This window comes from Typopeltis vanoorti, chromosome 24 (assembly GCF_054136105.1).
Source record: "Typopeltis vanoorti isolate ZY-2024b chromosome 24, IOZ_Tvanoo_1.0, whole genome shotgun sequence".
NCBI lineage: Eukaryota > Metazoa > Arthropoda > Arachnida > Uropygi > Thelyphonidae > Typopeltis > Typopeltis vanoorti.
The window spans coordinates 70,342,423-70,360,763 of NC_143572.1; the positions used below are offsets into that span (position 1 = coordinate 70,342,423).

The window sequence follows — 18,341 nt, forward strand, 5'->3', positions numbered from 1 at the left end:
AAGTCAATTGAATAAATTCATATGGAAGAAGAGAGAAATTAATCGGAACACTAAATTAGCTGTATAGAAGACAGTGTTCAAATCAGTTTTAACTTATGGATCTGAGAGCTGGGTCAGAAGTAAAACACTTGACCAAAGACTAGAGACCACAGATATGAGAGTCCTGAGAAAGATTATAGGCATGAACAGATGGCATCAATGGCAATATCATATTAAAAACGAGAATATTCGGAAAGAACTTGACATTGTCATCGTCCAGGAATGCTTTAGCAGAGCTAATCTCAGATGGTATGGTCACTTAAAACATAATGGGCGAGGAAAGATTATCAAAACAAGTGTTCTCTGCAAGGTTGGCAGGAAAATGACCCAGAGGAAGACCAAGATATAGGTGGATTGATGCGGTACAAAGTGCCTTAGACGATAGAAATAAAAGATCTGGTAATGTTGGAGTCTTGACAAGTAACAGACTGATTTGGAGGAAAATTGTAGATAGGAAGTTAGTAATGATGTAAATTTTTCATGTAGTACTATCATATCCTGTACACCCCTTGAGGGTACATGGCAGGAATTTGATGATGATGATGACATTTCAGTATGGAATGTGTCCACCCTGAACTGCAATACAACTCTCACAATGTCATTCCATGCATAACACCAAGTGATTCATTAATTCTTGATGCAAACTTGCCCATTCCTCCTTCAGAGCAAGGATAAAGCCTTGTTTGTTTTCTGGAAGAGAATTTCAAGCAGTAGTGTATCTCTCTATTGCATCTCAAATGTGATCTATATGGTTGGGTTCTGGGGAGCATGCTGGCCACTCAATTTGATTAATATCCTTGGTCTACAGAAGTATAATGTGGGGAGGCATGATGCTTAATGGATGCACCAAGCCACATGTGTTAGTAAAAGGGACTATTACTGGTGAATGATATTGCAATGAAGTTCTTCAATGTCATGTACTATGTGGTGTTACATTGTCATCCATAGAAATGAATTCTTTGCCTACAGGCTCCACAGAAAATCAAACATGACATTGAAGAACTTCTTTGCAATATTGTTCACCAGTCATAGTCCCTTTTTCCAGCACTGCCATATCTGTCCCTTTCGAGAACATTCTTGCAATGGTAAGCAGTACCACTTTCACGCCAGATTAAGTGTCGTCTAGAATCGGAAGAGAGACTGAAACAATTCTCATCTGTAAAGAGTACATTAACCCATTGGTGTCTTGTGCAATTTTTATGGATAACAACACCAGTGAAAGCATGCTTTACGATGAGCTTTGGATGAAGGGACACAGACTACAGGCCTTTGGATGTATAGGCCTACTTGTCGTAGTCATCTTGCTACAGTTTGTTGAGATATGTGTGTGTCTGTGCTTGAATGGTGCTTACCTGCTGTGGTGCATCGATTATGTTTTGCTGTTATAACCAAAATCTGTCTTTGTGATAAGCGTTAGAACAAGGACATTTAGTAAATGTCATGTTGGTGGCTTAATGGATATTTTTACAACACTCAAAAAGAATTAAAATAGACTTTAATGCTTCCTATATTTCGTCCTAGTCACTAGGACATCTATGGGGATTACAAAAAAATTAATGTAACATATGCACAAATAACAAACAATACTAAGCCCAACCACGTGGGTGACACTAAAGTCCTATCTAGGTAGAGCGCCCTCTAAGGGCAGTAGTAGGTGGCCTGGAATGTAAGGTGGGAACTCTGGTGATGAGTGTTTCCCAAATCTTCGGAAGCTTAATGCACCCATATTTATTGAGATTTGGTTGGTTTTTGAGAGCTGCTGCTGCTTCTAAGAAAAGTCTCTTTCTTGAATTTGCAGTGGTGGAGCATGGTGGTTTTCTTCCATGATACTCTGTGGGTGGTGTCCAAAACATGGTCAGCCAAGCCTGAATGGCCATAGTTGTGTTTGAAGATGTAAGACTTGTGTTCCTCTAGATGGATGGATGCTGATCTGCCTGTCTGTCCAAAGTATGCCAGCTTACAGGAACAGGGTACTTTGTAAACTCCAGGCAGAGAGAGAGGAGGGAGCTGATCTTTCGTAGAACGGATAAGGGTAGCCAGTTTGCAGTGGGGCTTGTATGCTGTGTGTAGATTGTATTGTTTTAGTATCTTGGCTATTTTTTCAGATGTGCCATGGATGTAGGGTATGGTGATGGCATTTTTAAAATCTTGTTGACGAGAAGGAAGGGGAATGGGGGAGGAGTTGATTATTTTTTTGATACTGTGATCGCTGTAGCCATTGGAGAGGAAAGTGCTGTGTATGTGGTTAAGCTCATTAGTGAGGGCGGTTCCACTGGAACAAAGATTGTGGGCTCTCTTGGTAAGAGTTTTAATAATGCCATATTGTTGAGAGGAGTGGTGGTGGGAGAGTTTGTGAATGTATCTGCCTGTGTGTGTGGGTTTTCTGTATACGGTGAAGGTAAGTGTATCATTAGGCAGGCGTGTGACTAAGGTGTCTAGGAAGGGTAAACAATTGTTCTTTTCCTTTTCCATAGTGAACTGGATTCTTGGATGTAGACTATTGAGATGATTGAGGAAGGAGTCTAACGTGTCTGGGCCATGAGGCCAAATAGAGAACACGTCATCTACATATCTTATCCAGATAGAAGGTTTGAGTGGGGCTGAGTCTATGGCTCGTTTTTCGAAATCTTCCATATAGAAATTGGCAAGGGGGGGTGAGAGGGGGGGAACCCATGGCAGTTCCTTCTATCTGCTTGTAGATTTTGTTGTTCCAAGAGAAATATCCAGAGTTAATGGCAAAGGAAAAGAGATCTAAGATGTCAGAGGGAAAAACCTTTTCTAAGAGAGATAAGGTGTCAATTAAGGGAATATTGGTAAACAAAGAGGAGATATCAAAGCTTACCAATATGTCTGTCGTCTTCAAGGTTAAATTTTCTGTGAGGGCTTTAAAGTGGGTCGAGTTTTTTATATAGGAAGGGGACCTTCCGGTGAGGGGGATCAGAGAGTTGGCCAGCTGTTTAGATAGTCTATAGCAAGGTGCATTGGTAGCATCTACTATAGGCCTGAGTGGGGAGTTGGGTTTGTGGCTACCCTTATCCGTTCTACGAAAGATCAGCTCCCTCCTCTCTCTCTGCCTGGAGTTTACAAAGTACCCTGTTCCTGTAAGCTGGCGTACTTTGGACAGACAGGCAGATCAGCATCCATCCGTCTAGAGGAACACAAGTCTTACATCTTCAAACACAACTATGGCCATTCAGGCTTGGCTGACCATGTTTTGGACACCACCCACAGAGTATTATGGAAGAAAACCACCATGCTCCACCACAGCAAATTCAAGAAAGAGAGACTTTTCTTAGAAGCAGCAGCAGCAGCTCTCAAAAACCAACCAAATCTCAATAAATATGGGTGCATTAAGCTTCCGAAGATTTGGGAAACACTCATCACCAGAGTTCCCACCTTACATTCCAGGCCACCTACTACTGCCCTTAGAGGGCGCTCTACCTAGATAGGACTTTAGTGTCACCCACGTGGTTGGGCTTAGTATTGTTTGTTATTTGTGCATATGTTACATTAATTTTTTTGTAATCCCCATAGATGTCCTAGTGACTAGGACGAAATATAGGAAGCATTAAAGTCTATTTTAATTCTTTTTGAGTGTTGTAAAAATATCCATTAAGCCTCCAACATGATGTCCTCACATCACTTAAGCCTCTACACACGTATTTAGTAAATGTCTTGAACACATTCCATTAGTTTGAAATGCTGCCCATAGCCTGGATACAATGCTATGTGAGATTCCAAAGTCTTTGGCAATATCAGTAATTCTGCACCCTTCTTTAAGGATGAACTACAGCAATTCTTCCCTGTGTAAAATGATCTAGATGATGTCTTTGAGACATTACAATTCACTTAACTCAGCCTTTTTTCCTTTTATGCTGGTGAGTGGTACCACATGACCGACCCCCTTTGCATGCGATTTGAAAATTTGAATCTGTATCCCTCTACTCAAAATTGTTGGTTATACATATTGCCACAAGCTGATGCATCTGAATTTGTAATTGTAATCTACCAATTTTCGGATTGATGCACCGAAGAAGAAGAAGAATCTTCAGAAATAGTGTTTGCCCTTAGGTTTTGGACACAAGTGTAGTAATCTCCTGTATACCTTTTAACGTATATATCAGGAATTTGTTGATAATTTAAAGTAGGGTGTAGTTTTTGCCAATCAGGTATTCATTTATAATGAGAATCTATTACTCTTGTTATAATTGACATGTATATGGATTTTTTTAATAGAAGTTCATCCACAAAAAATAAATAAATAAATAAAAAACTAGTTCACATCCCAGGCTGACTAACTTTTTTATGACAATCCAAATATGTTGTCTCAAAGACCAGATGTTAAACTTTTCTTCAGTGTTTGTTTCAAACTTCTGGTAAGCAAGGTTATAGTCTGAAGCCAGATGATAAATCATCCATCACTTAGAAACTTTCACAAACATCCATACCATAGCGTAATTCAGACTTTTCTGCCTGTAATCTGAAAGCAGAGATACTGTCATTTGTCAAACTAAGTATAGGATAAATATTATGCTGGCATAACATAAACTAGAATTCTTGCTCTGGATCATATTCCTGGTTTATCAAGTTTTTTTTTTCTGCATTTCATGTTTACATAGATAGTAGGTTGTAATGGTGATGCAGAAAGATCATATTAAAATATTAGCAGATTGATAAGTCTCAGTTTATTTTGGTCAGTATCGTGGTGTTAAAATGATGCCGATGTCACATCAGATGAAAGCAGTCATTCTGTCATCACTTAATGTTTTAAATGGTAAATGCAGAAATTCAGATAAACATAATCTGAAAGTTAATGAAACTATTACAATCAGTTATAACATCTGGCAATTTCATATGCAGTTAACTTATTCCACTTATACTCTTTAACATTTTCATATTGTAAATAATTTTATTACACTTTTTAATGTTTTGAAAATACTTTATTAGTCATCTTCTTTTTAGAATGGGTGATATTCTTTCTAATGATTGAATCATTGTGAATTAACTGTATTCACTTTTATTGCAGGAAAATATCAAAGGGCGAAGATCAGGATTCAGGTAAGTAAAACTTTGTATGTTCAGTTCTAGTTACAGCATTTAGATTGATTGTGAAAGCTTTTTAGAAAAGTATTCCAGGGTGTGTTTTTTTTAATTGTATTGTTATAATACAGGAAAACCTTGCTTAATTAATCCATCAATTAATTCGCACTAAGCAAAATCACATTTAGTGAATACAATAAGCAGTAGGAGTAATTATAATTCATTCATCAGTTAGCATAAATTTGACAAAAATAAAAAATTATAAGCTATATTAGAGGATAAAATCATCAAAGTTAATAAAAATCAATTGCTTAAATTTTTATTTAATGTTTTTTGCAAAAAAAATTAAGTAAAGATGTTTAAATAGCACTCGACTTTTTTATTTTGTCATTCAATTTGCAATAGCTGGTGATTGCTTTATTGAGATTTCGGTGGACTTCTAAGCTTTTGTTCCATATCAGGATCGGCAGCAAACAAAATTTCCTTAACATGCTCACTGTGATTGAAAACTAGCTCAGGTTCTTTTGCAATTAGCTTCTTAGTCGTAACATTCTCTTCTTGTTTGCCCTTATCTTCTTCTTCATATACATGCTGTTCTTCTAGTTAGTAATGATGTAATCTTCTTTCTAATGATGTAATCATCATTCTGTTAGTAATGATGTTCTTCTAGTTAGTAATGAATCACCAAGTGATTCATTAATTCTTGACGCAAACTTGCCCATTCCTCCTTCAGAGCAAGGATAAAGCCTTGTTTGTTTTCTGGAGGAGAATTTCAAGCAGTAGTGTATCTCCCTATTGCATCTCAAATGTGATCTATATGGTTGGGTTCTGGGGAGCATGCTGGCCACTCAATTTGATTAATATCCTTGGTCTACAGAAGTATAATGTGGGGAGGCATGATGCTTAATGGATGCACCAAGCCACATGTGTTAGTAAAAGGGACTATTACTGAAAACTAGCAAATTCTCACTTAACTGTTCTAAATAGGAATCGAGCAAGTTTTTCAGCTATTTCTCTAACGTAATTACTTTTCTCCTTTTTATTACTGCCGCTTTCTTTATCGGTCTTTTACTTTTCTGTATCAGGGGTTGAATATAATAAAGCCTTATAGGTATCCAAATTAAAGCAAAATGAAGGAAAAGTGATTGAGTAAGAGAACAGAGTTTGCATGTGTGCTTGCGATGGTAGCTTTCAGTCAACTGCCGAGTGTCACCGGCTACTGCCTGCAGCACTGCCGCTGCTTACTTCAGATTGGCAACAAAAAATTTTGCATAATGTGAAATGATTACCCTAACTGATTAATTGCTCGCTTATACCTGGAAATAGTATCATTTCACTCAGTCGTGCTGACTGATTATTACACATATCGAATTCGCATTAAGCGAGGTTTTCCTGTATAATAACTTATAACAATAATTCACTTAATACATTAGTAAATTTTTTTTGCACATGTGAAATATACATTTCTCCTCCCCCTCACCCCCAATGCATAGAAATCTATCACACTTGAGATCCATTGTATGTGTGTTTATGTGTATATGCAATAATGTCCAATTTTTAAGGTTTAGTTATACAATATTTTTTCCCCATTTCTCACTGATATCACTTCTGTTTTTTTTTTTTTGTTTGTTTGTTTGTTTTTTTCCAAAAAAAATTAATAGAAAGAGAAAGTGTTTGAAATATTTTTGAGAAATATTTATTGGTGACTCAGATTTTGTATATTGAAATAGCTATGATATGGTGTTCTTGAAATATAGAATAATTAAATTTGTGGTCAAATACAGCAGATTGTTGAGCATCTGTAGCTAGTCAATTTCATTGATGTCCTTTGGTTTGAAAGACTTAGTTTTCAATCCCATCGAGGAGGCAAAGAGCCTAAATGTTCTTTGGTTATGGCATTTCAACCAAAGGTGAGCTAGCAGTCTTATGCAAAGGTTGCAGAGTTGTTCTTCCCATAAACTCTGGTTTTTCATCCAGAAAAACAGGCAAACTGCCCAGAAGATCACATGCAATTGATAACCATAATACATACATGAGATTAACCCCTATCAGATCATTAATTAGGTTTCAAAGCTAAATTAATTGGCTGTGATAGGCCATTGAGTCTAACATATGGGGAAAATGGACTACAGCAGACCAAAAACAAAGAGAAAGCAGAATCAGCTGTACAACAGAAAATCTGTTATAACACACAGTTTCTTGTCCATAAAATCATTTCCAATACAGCAAACTTTATCTTCATAAATTAATTAAATCTGCTTGAAAGATATTGTATTGTAAAGGATTTTTATAAACAAAATCCTTATTCATTTAAAATATATTTGGCCACTTAATTAACTTTTTTTTTTATTATTGTATTCATTATATATGGTTCTTGCAAAATTGTCAGCTTTTAATTTTCAATTCTGTAAATCAAGAAATCAGTAGATCTGTATTTAGTAGTGTAAGAAAAATTACTGATTGAGCTTCTGTAGTGTTATTTGATATCAACGATGTTCTTTGGTTGGTTTGATTTTTATTCAGGATGCAAAGGAAGACCTTTAAAAGAGCTCTTCATCTGAAGATGGAGTTAGCTAATCTCTTACAGAAGCGGTAAGGAATAATTACTTAAATAGAATAGAAGAGGAAAGACCAGAAAAATAAGCATTTGATGCCAAGATTGCAGGGAAAAGATGTACAAGCCTGATCTGGATTGGTTTGTGACACTTTAGATCACTGACGTAAGATAAGGTACATGACAAATAATAAATTAATCTGATCAAAATTGCTGATAGGAAGCTAGTAATAATGTAAGCTTAATTATGTAGTACTACCATACTACATTTAACTCTGACTAAAGCATATATCACTATAATAAACTACTGAAAAGGCCTGACAAAAACCTCACAGATGCAATGCTATGCTGTAGCAAACTCCAATATGACAAATGTTCCTATGGTCTCTGTACACTCCATGAGAGGCTAATCAGGAAATCATGATGGTATTTATTATTATTTCTTTAAGAATAGTAGTAATCTATATGTTTAATAATATTTATTGCAGGTTTCAATATGTCCGTAATTGTTTGTTGTTAAATAAAATCACATTAATTTGCACAGAAAAGAGATTTTTATTGTAATAGGATAGATTCCTTTCTACTCAGAATTCCACATTGTAGAGCCATTCATGCAAAATACATTTTTAACAATAACAGAATGCTTTCTTTCAATTTGAATAAACAATGTACAGCACTCATTATGACACATTTGTGGATCACATTATCATTGTGTTAATGAGTTTGTATCACACTCCTCCTAGAAATGTAGGTGTATATGCATTTTGCAATAGCTACTCTACCGTAGCATCACTAAGTACATATCTGGAAATCCATGACCTAGCTTGAATTCTTGTGGTGAAGGTGGGGAACATTATATAATTACATCAGTCATGCTCAAAATTATTAATTTTTCCATAATCATCTTATTGCTTTGTTGTTCATTCTTCCCATTATTGTAGTGCCTTGCCTAAAATCCTATTTTACTAGATATGTACAGTTTTTTGCTGTTTTAATTCATCCAAGAACCTGTTTGTGTGTGTGGTTTTTTATTTGGGGGGGGGGTGGATTCTTTCCACCTTAGTTTGAAAGAAAAAATAAATAAATAAAAATCTTGACTTTTTTGATCCTGTAGTTTCCAAGTTATGGCTATGGGCTTCTCAACCAGAGTTGTTAAGGTTGGGAGATTAACTTGGAGATGTAAACTCTTTGAAAATAAAATACACAAGAGCAATGATGATTATAGCAAAGCTATATGTAAGTTTATCAGTGGGGGGAGTAGGAATGTTCTAATATCTTACTAAGAATTCTTGTTGTATACAGAGGTTGGCAGTCTGCTTAATAAATGACCACTCTCACTGACTCGCTCTAATCACTTTCTCATGGGTGCTGTGTTGTTGCAGTATGTTTTTTTTTATAGATCCTTTCATAGCTCATTCAGTTTGAATGATGCCCTTTGGTTGAGAAGACCTGGGTTTGAATCCCATCTAGGACACGAAGAGCTTTTACTGGGATTTTCAGTTGCAGGTGAGTTAGCTTGTCTCATACAGGGGTGGCAGAGTTTTAATCAATCTTTCAGCTGTCAAACATTTCCAAGCTTAAAGATTTCCATGACCAAATGACTTACACTTTTCTTTCTGTTTTTCAGTAGGTTAGGATACTCTTGGTGAGTGGCATGAAAACTTAGTTATTACATCTTCTTTTTTGCAAGAAAGATGTTACTTCACCTTCTCTTGACTTTCATAATAGAATTCCAGGTAAGATCAAATTTTTCTTCTTGGGTTGACATTCACCTCTTGCTTTTCTTGCGCCGATGAGCCACTCCATGATCCTCTCATTCTCCATTGCAACACATGGTATATTTTTACAGTTAAGACACTACTTTTGAGCTAGTACAATTGCTAACTTGCACTAATCCCAGATCTTTCCAGCCTTAGAGTACTGTCTCGCATTTAGAATGGTACATCAAAAATCTCTAAAAATTCCTAATATAAGCCTTCCAGGAGAGGACATTTCATTTGATTAAGTCTGTCTCTCTCTCATGGTCTTACTCAGACTGCTATTTACTATAGATACTTCCATAAATATTTCATTTAACTAGTGTCCATCATTCTTCACTTTCCTCTGGGTCTATGAAAACATGAACAGCTGCTGCCAGAACAACTTCAGATCCATCAGGCTAATTTCTTTTAGTTTTGATTTTATCTGTCTTTGTCTTCTGGAACAACCTTCTACGTGTAGTGTTTTTTAAGAATTCCTCCTCCCCCTAAAAAGTCAGTAAGATTCACTCCTCTTGCCTACACAGGACAGTGTGTTATAGAATTTTACCTTATTTAACATATTTATTTAAAAGTTTTGCAACACTTTTTTTTTGCATGTCATCAGATCATGTGGATTGAGAGAAGAAATATGGTGCACACCATTGCAGCTCTTCAGGGCCACTAGAATATTTTAATATCATCAGAGAAATTGTCTTTCCCCCAGGTAACAGTTCCTTGAATTATCTCACTAGGACTTTGTTTAATCCCGCTCACACACAAGGCACTGCAAAACCTGTAGCATATTATTGTCTTGACTGTTATAATCAACAGATTTTTAAAGTTTTTCCGCTTGGTAATACTATAAATTAAAGATGCCAAGAAATTATATTCTCAGTTTAATTCTTTAACCAAGTGTAAGCACACAAAGTTTGCCTGTGAAGTTTCTTCACCTCTGGGCTACTTGTATATAGAAGCTAATGGCTTCACATCAATTACCTTATTATCCCATAATGCAAAGCAAACCTATTTTGGACATACTGCTGTGCATTATGGGAAGGGCTGACAGGGTCTCCAAAATCATCACAAAATTCCATTAAGGAGACATTCTTATTGAGCGGCAGTGGCGGCACAACTAGAAAAACTTAATTTTGTTAGATGCGTAATATCAATGTTCCTGATGAGATCTGCTCTGAATTGAAGGACTATGAAGTGACAGCTATAAGGAGAATCCTCATATGTAGGTATAGTCATGTGGTTCCCATAAGGAATAACATCCTTACGTCAAGACAACCATGTGCATACATGAAAGTAGGTGTCCAGCCTAACTGGACATTTGAGATACCCCTAACCCTTTGCACCCTTAAAATGTCAGAAGTATAATCATTCTCACACTGCCCATCATGGCTCTGCCATATGTGCCTAATATGGCATTAATGACCTTGAGAACAAAGACTCTAAGTGTAATACAGTAAACCCTTGTCGAACGTGGGGGTTATGTCATTAATACATTGCGTGCACGGCAAAATCGCATTCCGCAAAGTTAACTTTCTACGGGAAAAAAATGTGTTAGGTATAGTTCAAATTAAGAAAGTATATGTATAATTTAAACTAACCTAACTATTGTTGTAATTAAAACGGAAAAATGAAACAAATGTTAATTGAAAGGATTTTTATTACTGCTTAATAAGTAGGTACATGATACAATTATTTTTTTTAAAAGCTAGTGATTTTTGCTTGGGACAATGACTGACACAACTCTTTAAAAGTTTCGTGGTAAAGAGCGCAGAGTTTTTCAATGTCTTTCATAAAGTGTCCTCTTCTTTCTTCATTTGGGTCAATCTCCATTGCAAAATCAGACAGTTCCTGCACCTTTTTTAACAATTCGTTTAACTTCTTGTAAGTTAAAGGCGCTTTATCTAAGAAGATAAAGCGCCTTTCACTGTCGGCTGGTGTTACAAGATCATCCAATTCTTCATTCGTCATTCTCGATTAATTCTTTGACTTCTCCTTCTTCCATATCTGAAAATCCTTTGCCGCCAATTGCTTTTGCAATTTGTATGATTAATTTGTACAATCCAAGCTAGTAATATTTTTTCCATCTTTTCCAAGTGTGGAATTCTTCTTGAAACTTGAGCAACCTTTGGCGAAGTGTCGCCTGAAGCTTTGACACTAGACCGAATCTTTTCTTCATTCTCCCATATTGTTCTTATGCTTGATTCGTTTATAGCTAGTTCTCTTGCGAGTGATGAAACACGTGTACCATTTTTCAACTTATCTAAAATTTCAATTTTCTGAGATAATGTCAAAACTTTGCATCTTTTTGCTGCTTTATCATCTTCATTCTTCCTCTTACATGTCATATTGAATTTTTGAAATTAAAAGAAATACAAATGCAAAAGGAGAAGAAGATAAATACGTGATTACAGCTCTGCTAACGTGAGTGAAATGATCGGAACTCGGCCTGGGTCACTCAGCTAGCGGGCAGTGCCAAGCAGGGTTGCTGGCCGACGCTCTGCAGTGTACCACGTATGAATGAAATTCTAGCATTGGACAAATTAAATGGAAACAATTAAGATAATGTGTATGTGCAAAATCGTGTTCTGCAAATCCGCACTCGGCAAGGGTTTACTGTACAATAAAATGCCATAATTGTGAGGGATCACATAGCCTACCCCTGAATGAAAGGATGAAAAGGAGATATAAAATATTCAGACTGAGCAGAGCATCCCTATAAAGAAGCAAACAACTATATACCACAAAAGTAGCAACAACATCTAGTAGTAAATCCTCTTACCGAGTAGGCAGCTAAAAAGCAAGTGTCAATAAGAACCTTAACCCATATATTTGTTCCTGTGCTGCCACCTCATGACTACGACATACCTGAATGGTATGATATGCATGTGGTCTGTTTAGAGCTTATGAAAAAGAACAATTGATATGGGTTAACTCCTGATGACATGCCAAAATTGGTTCTCCAATATAAGAATCCACTGGGGAAAAAAACATAACAGAATGTGTGCCTCAGAGAATCAAGGACATGTCTCCAGATCCCTTAATAGACAAGATGAACATTTCTGTATCCTCACACACACACACACACACACAAGAAAATAAAACCATAAATGTACCTAAGTATCCTGGTGGTTTGATATGTTGGATATCTTTCCTAAGGAGGAAGAAATAATGGATGCTTGTTATCCACACTTACTTAAAAAATAATTTACTATAATAAAATAATAGGTAAATTATTTTTTATCTATAAAAAATACTGGTGTGCTTTCAGGTATATCACCTAGATGACATACCTGAAACCCAGTAAAAATCCTGCAGCACAAAATGTCAATGTAATCCTTATGGATAGAATTGGGGATGGACCTGTGCATGGAAGAGTTGCTGTCACACTCTCAGTTGGAGATCTTATTACAGTATGCCACATGCATCTACTTATCTCCTAGTTCAGATATATCACAGGATGACCTTCATATCCTCATTTTGCAGTTACCATTCATGTACTTTTAATGGGGGATTTAAATGGACACAACACTGTGGGATAATGTTTACACTAACATCGGAGAGATGATCGTTGAACATGTGCTTGATAACAGTAATCTCTCATTTAAACAAAAGCAGTAGCACCTCCTTCCATATGCCTACCCAAACATTCACTGCCATAGACTTAACTGTCTTTGCACACCCTCTCTCTTCCCACTGTTTAAGTGGGGAAAACTGGTGACAACTTGTATGGGAAAGAGATAATTTGTTTTTTATATCCACCTTCTGTGTGGACAACCATGTAGCACATCATGGATACCATGCTGGGAAAAAAGAACAAGCTTAGTGGTCCACCTTCTCTTCTTTTGCACAATTTGATTATTCAGTAGTCAGTTGATCTCCTATCAGTGATGCAGTGAATCTTGTAACACTGTATTACACAAGTTGCCATCACTGCAATGTCTATAAAAATGTTAGTTTTCGCTTTAACATAATTTAATGAAATAAATAATAATAATAAATTATTTATTTCATAAATAAAATGAATAAAATTTGGACCCTCAGAAATATCATGTGATACTCAGTTTGAGAGAAATGCTGCTTTAGCTTTTCAATGTTTTTTTCCCCCTTTCTAATTTAGATTCAGATATGAATGACAAAAGTGATGAAGATGACGACGATGATGAAAAAAGTGACAGCGAAAGTGAAAACGAAGAGTGAGTCTATATCTATCGTTATTATTCATTATACATCAAAAGACTGACATATTAAAACTAAGAAACAGTTCTGTTAAAAAATTCTTCTGAAGTATTCACTATTTTATGGGGAATTTGTGAAAATTTTATTTATAAACCATATATTCATACTATGGGTGGGCCGAGAATTATTTTCTATTTTTTATTGATTTTATATATATGTATGTATATATATATATATAATACTTTGAGACCCCAGTTTACAATCTAGGCTTCTGTCTGGTGCCCAAAGGTGTGTGTGTGTTAAAAGTCTCATTTTGTACTCCCTGACAATGTCTCTGTAACTGAGACAAAATATTGGAAGCATTAAATAAATATTTCTTTTAATCGCTTCCTAGTGCTGTTTCACTCCATTAAACTTTTATTGTGAATTTTTCCCAGCACTTAATCCTTAACATGCAAGTGTTAAGGATTAAGTGCTGGGAAAAATTAAGAGCACCATTGAGTTATACTGGCAGTATGAAGCATGTACAGATGACTGAGGTGCCAGCGAAGCTAAAAAACGGTTGCTGTTGTTGTAGTATGCCACTGTGGGGATTTGAATGAGAAGAGAATATGGTTCCATTTAGGGAGGAGGAGGAGAAAGGGTTATAGGAATGTATTTGGGGACCTGTAGATTTATCTGAAAATATTTGTCTCAAATGATGTACAACCAATAGAAGATAAAAATCTAGAAGGCGCCCTTCACGAGAGGAACAGCCTTCTCTATTCAAAGCTTGAGTCACACTTTTTCTGCAAGGTGTTAACTACACATAACTAGCCATAGCGATCTCAGCATGAAAATGAAGAAAACTAGCTCTTGCTGTCTGTTTATAGTATTAAAAAATTCTGTCGCAATAGCAGCAACTAGACAGTGTGCCTGTTAAGTAATGAGACAATTATTACATCAAAACAAAGAACTTATTTAGAACTGTCAATTACACAGATTCAAAATAATCTCCTTGCAACTCCACACAACATTTACATCTATCATATAGGTGTTTGAAGCCATGATGGAAGTCATGAATAGAAACCTCCTTCAGTCTCTGGGTCACACAGCATTCAATGTCAATGTCGCCGAAGCGCTTCCCTTTTAAGGCATACTTTATGATTATAATAGCATTACTTACACTTTTTGCCCTGTGACAAGGGGCAGAGTCATCCTGAAAAAGTCTGTGGGAGCCAAATCTGGCGAATTGTGAGAGGGAAGTTTGATCGCACAAATCGACTATGAAGCCAGAAACTGCCTCACAGGCAGTGCATTACCACATTTTCATTTGTCTGCACAGAAACTGGCTGTAGTATGGGTCATCCTCCTGGGACTTCCTCCCCTCTTTAACCCCCCAACCGGCCACGACGTCTATAGACATTCAGCTAAATCTGGATACGAAGCTCTAACACCCATTGAATAACATGGATAAGAAGTGCAATTTGGTGTCACTATTTTATCCACATCGGCCGGTAGGGAGGTTAAACATTGAAAACCAGCAGAACACCTGTGCACAGCTCAGACAAAACCTAAAAAAAGTTTTAGGTTTTGTCTGAACCTAAATTGTTTAAAAAACCAAAACCTAAAAAAGTTTTGCCATAAACTTTTTTAGGTTTTGGGACACTTCTGTAGCAGTTTTTCCTAATTTACAGTAAAATTTTATCATAGCTCTCTGCTCCATGACACAACTTCTGTCATGCTCCACTCAAACACTCCCATTGAAGTAAGAGTACTTCAATGGTTGCCACTCAAAAACTGCTGCATCATCACTTGACTTGAAAATTGCACCTGCAATTACAACTCACTCTAGCGGTCAAAACTATAAACATGTTTGTTACTTTTATTCCAAGAACTGTCCTGTAAAAAATCAGTCTCATTACTTAATGGGCACACTGTTTATTATGTATAATACACCATGGGAATGATAGATGTAATACAATGAAATATCTAATGAGAAACCAATGAAACTGACCATTTAACTACTAAAAATTATATTTATGGCAATGTAGCTTCTATAAACATGACTGTATTAAAGTAATTTATCCAGCAAATTAGAATGGTAACTTGAACGAATATATCTGTTCGAATATATCTGTGTATGGTTTACATTGCATCATACAAATACTTATATATCTTTCTCTGTTGTGATAGAAAGTTAATAGCAAATTCATTTATAAATGAAATCTTAACTCATCTGGGAAGATGAAAATTCATGATGGGGAAAATTAATTTTTTTTTAGGTCAAAAGCTGAATTGATTGCTGACATCTTTGGAGCAAGTGATGAAGATGAAGAATTTGAAGTAAGTATAGTTCTAATTAAATCTGTTGTAGAAAGTTTTTTCACTTTCCTTTCCAATCTTTTACCCAACTTTAAGCAAACAAAGTTTGCATGCACACCCTTGTATACCCCTTAATAGTTCTTGTCAGGAATTTGATGATGATGGAGTTTGCATGCAAAGTATCCTCACAACTAAGCTACTTGTGTGTAGTAGCTGTTGACTTCACATGCCTTAGTATTCCAGAAATGTACGGCTCACTTCCTTTTGGACATGCATATTGCTGTGCATATATGGGGATGTTGCTATACCCAGACTAGTTTCAAACTTTATTGATGACAATATTTCATCAACAAGAGCTAGAACCAGGAAGATATTGAAGAATCAATGTATAATCATATATTTTCCATGTACAAATAATACAATATGTATCACAATATCATTAAAATACTCTGTGTCAGAAATAGTTGTAGAAAGTTTTTTCATTTGGTTGCAAAGTAAAGTATTATAGGCAAGAAATTATATTCAAGCAAACAAACTTGCACTTACAATCCATGTTTGCTTATGCTTGGGTAAAGGATTAAAAGAATATAATTTCTTGCATGTTATAATTTACTTTGTAAGCTAGTGAAAAACTTTCTGTAACTATCTCTGATCCAGAATACTTTAATAATATGGTAATACACCATTGTATTACTTGTATATGGAAAATTTATGATTCTGCATTGATTTAACTTCAGTATCTCCTTGGTTTTAGCTCCCACTGATGAGAGACAAGAAATTTCTTGTATCTCATCAGTGGGATATTTCTTGTGTACAAAAATGTACACAAGAAATAACCTAGTGGTGAAAATACTTAGCGTGCAAACATTGGTTGCTTATGATTGGGTAAAAAATTAAAACAGAATATAATTTAATTTTTTTCGTTCTGAAACATATGTGAAATTTATAAACTTTGGCGAGGTAGAAGACAAATGCTTCATGACACAATTACCAGGAATTTGTGTAGTATTTATTTTGGTCTTGCATTTGAAATGACCATATCACAATTACTGCTAATGAATATGCAGAATGCTTTGAATGCCAGTACAATTAAGGTTTGTTTGTAAGTTGGTATTTTCTAAATGACCCATTGTATGTCAGGTTCCAGTAGTAGAATCATCTTCTTTTCTAAGGTACATGAAAATCGAAACTAACAATTTCAATCCATCTGAGGCCTTTTTTTATTTATTATTTTTTTTTTTACTTCACTTTCTTTGCCAATCATTGATCTCTTTTTTTTTTTTTTAGCGATTCCATCTTAGGTTATCTCCATTTACATGTTCTTGCATATTGCCTATTAACTTTTTATTGTATTGACTCACAATACCAGATATGTTTGTTTATTAAGCTTGCTGAAGCATACTTGGATTTCAATCCATCATTTTCAGATACCAAAATCATTTGTCATAGAAACATAAGGCACTTATTGTTAAGTAAATGTAGAAACAGTCCAGATTAAAAGGAAAAATATTTTTTATCATAGTTGATGCCTTCTAGGGCTAGGTATAAGGTAGTCTGTTACTGTTAAACTTTAATGAAACCATATTACTTATGCCGATTCCATTAAGCCTGTTGGACTTGTAATAATTTCTGTGTAGTTTCATAACTCTCTTCCATTTAAGTCTGTTGGAGTATTCAATGCATAGTCTCTGCTAATCTTAACTTGACGTAATATTGAAATTGTTGCCTGCCTGTAGTATTCTAAGTTGTAGGCTACGTAGCAGCTGTGGAAAAGTTAAAAGAGAGTGGCATAGTTGAGTTCTCTGGCAAGAGCCCTCTGCGTCAGGTTTTTAAGAATATTGCATTGTCCGTCTGGGTGATGGTGGAACTGTTCATGTATCTTCTAGTATGTTGGCTTTCTATAGATAGAAAAAGATAATGAACTATTTGACAGTTACATATCTTTCAAATGGTTGCACACTGAAAGATTCAAGGTGTGACAATTAAATTCACGGGATGGATACATAAAAACTATAATTGCTTTCTTGTAAACTAGTGGCTGTTGTTGCTTTGAAGTAATCCTGTGCATCAATGCTTAGATGACACTTAGTGTCATCTAAGAACTCTGTGTAGTTTCATAACTCTCTTCCATTTAAGTCTGTTGGAGTATTCAATGCATAGTCTCTGCTAATCTTAACTTGACGTAATATTGAAATTCTTGCCTGCCTGTAGTATTCTAAGTTGTAGGCTACGTAGCAGTTTTCTGGAATCCTTTTTATTACTGTCACCATATGATGTCGGATGTCAGATATGTCAGAAAAACTGCATCCTCTGAAAGCATTCCTCAGTTTTAGGTACAGCCAAAAGTCACAAGGGGTAAGTCTGGTGGATACAGAGTATAGTCCAATTTTGTGATTGATTTTTAGCCAGGCTCTCACAGACAGGTATTGCATCATTTGCAGGGGCATTGTTGTGATTGATGATCCAATTGTTCA

The 18,341-nt window shown here is 35.7% G+C and overlaps 1 protein-coding gene across 1 annotated transcript in view; it reads left to right on the top strand.

Moving 5' to 3' along the window:
* Positions 1-18,341, top strand: part of LOC150093395 (uncharacterized) — a 188,640-nt gene that overhangs the window by 82,232 nt on the left and 88,067 nt on the right. The window contains exons 5-7 of the mRNA XM_090413821.1: positions 5,066-5,097; positions 13,505-13,580; positions 15,828-15,888. Of these exons, the coding sequence (XP_090269947.1) occupies positions 5,066-5,097; positions 13,505-13,580; positions 15,828-15,888 (169 nt within the window). The remainder of the gene's footprint in view (positions 1-5,065; positions 5,098-13,504; positions 13,581-15,827; positions 15,889-18,341) is intronic.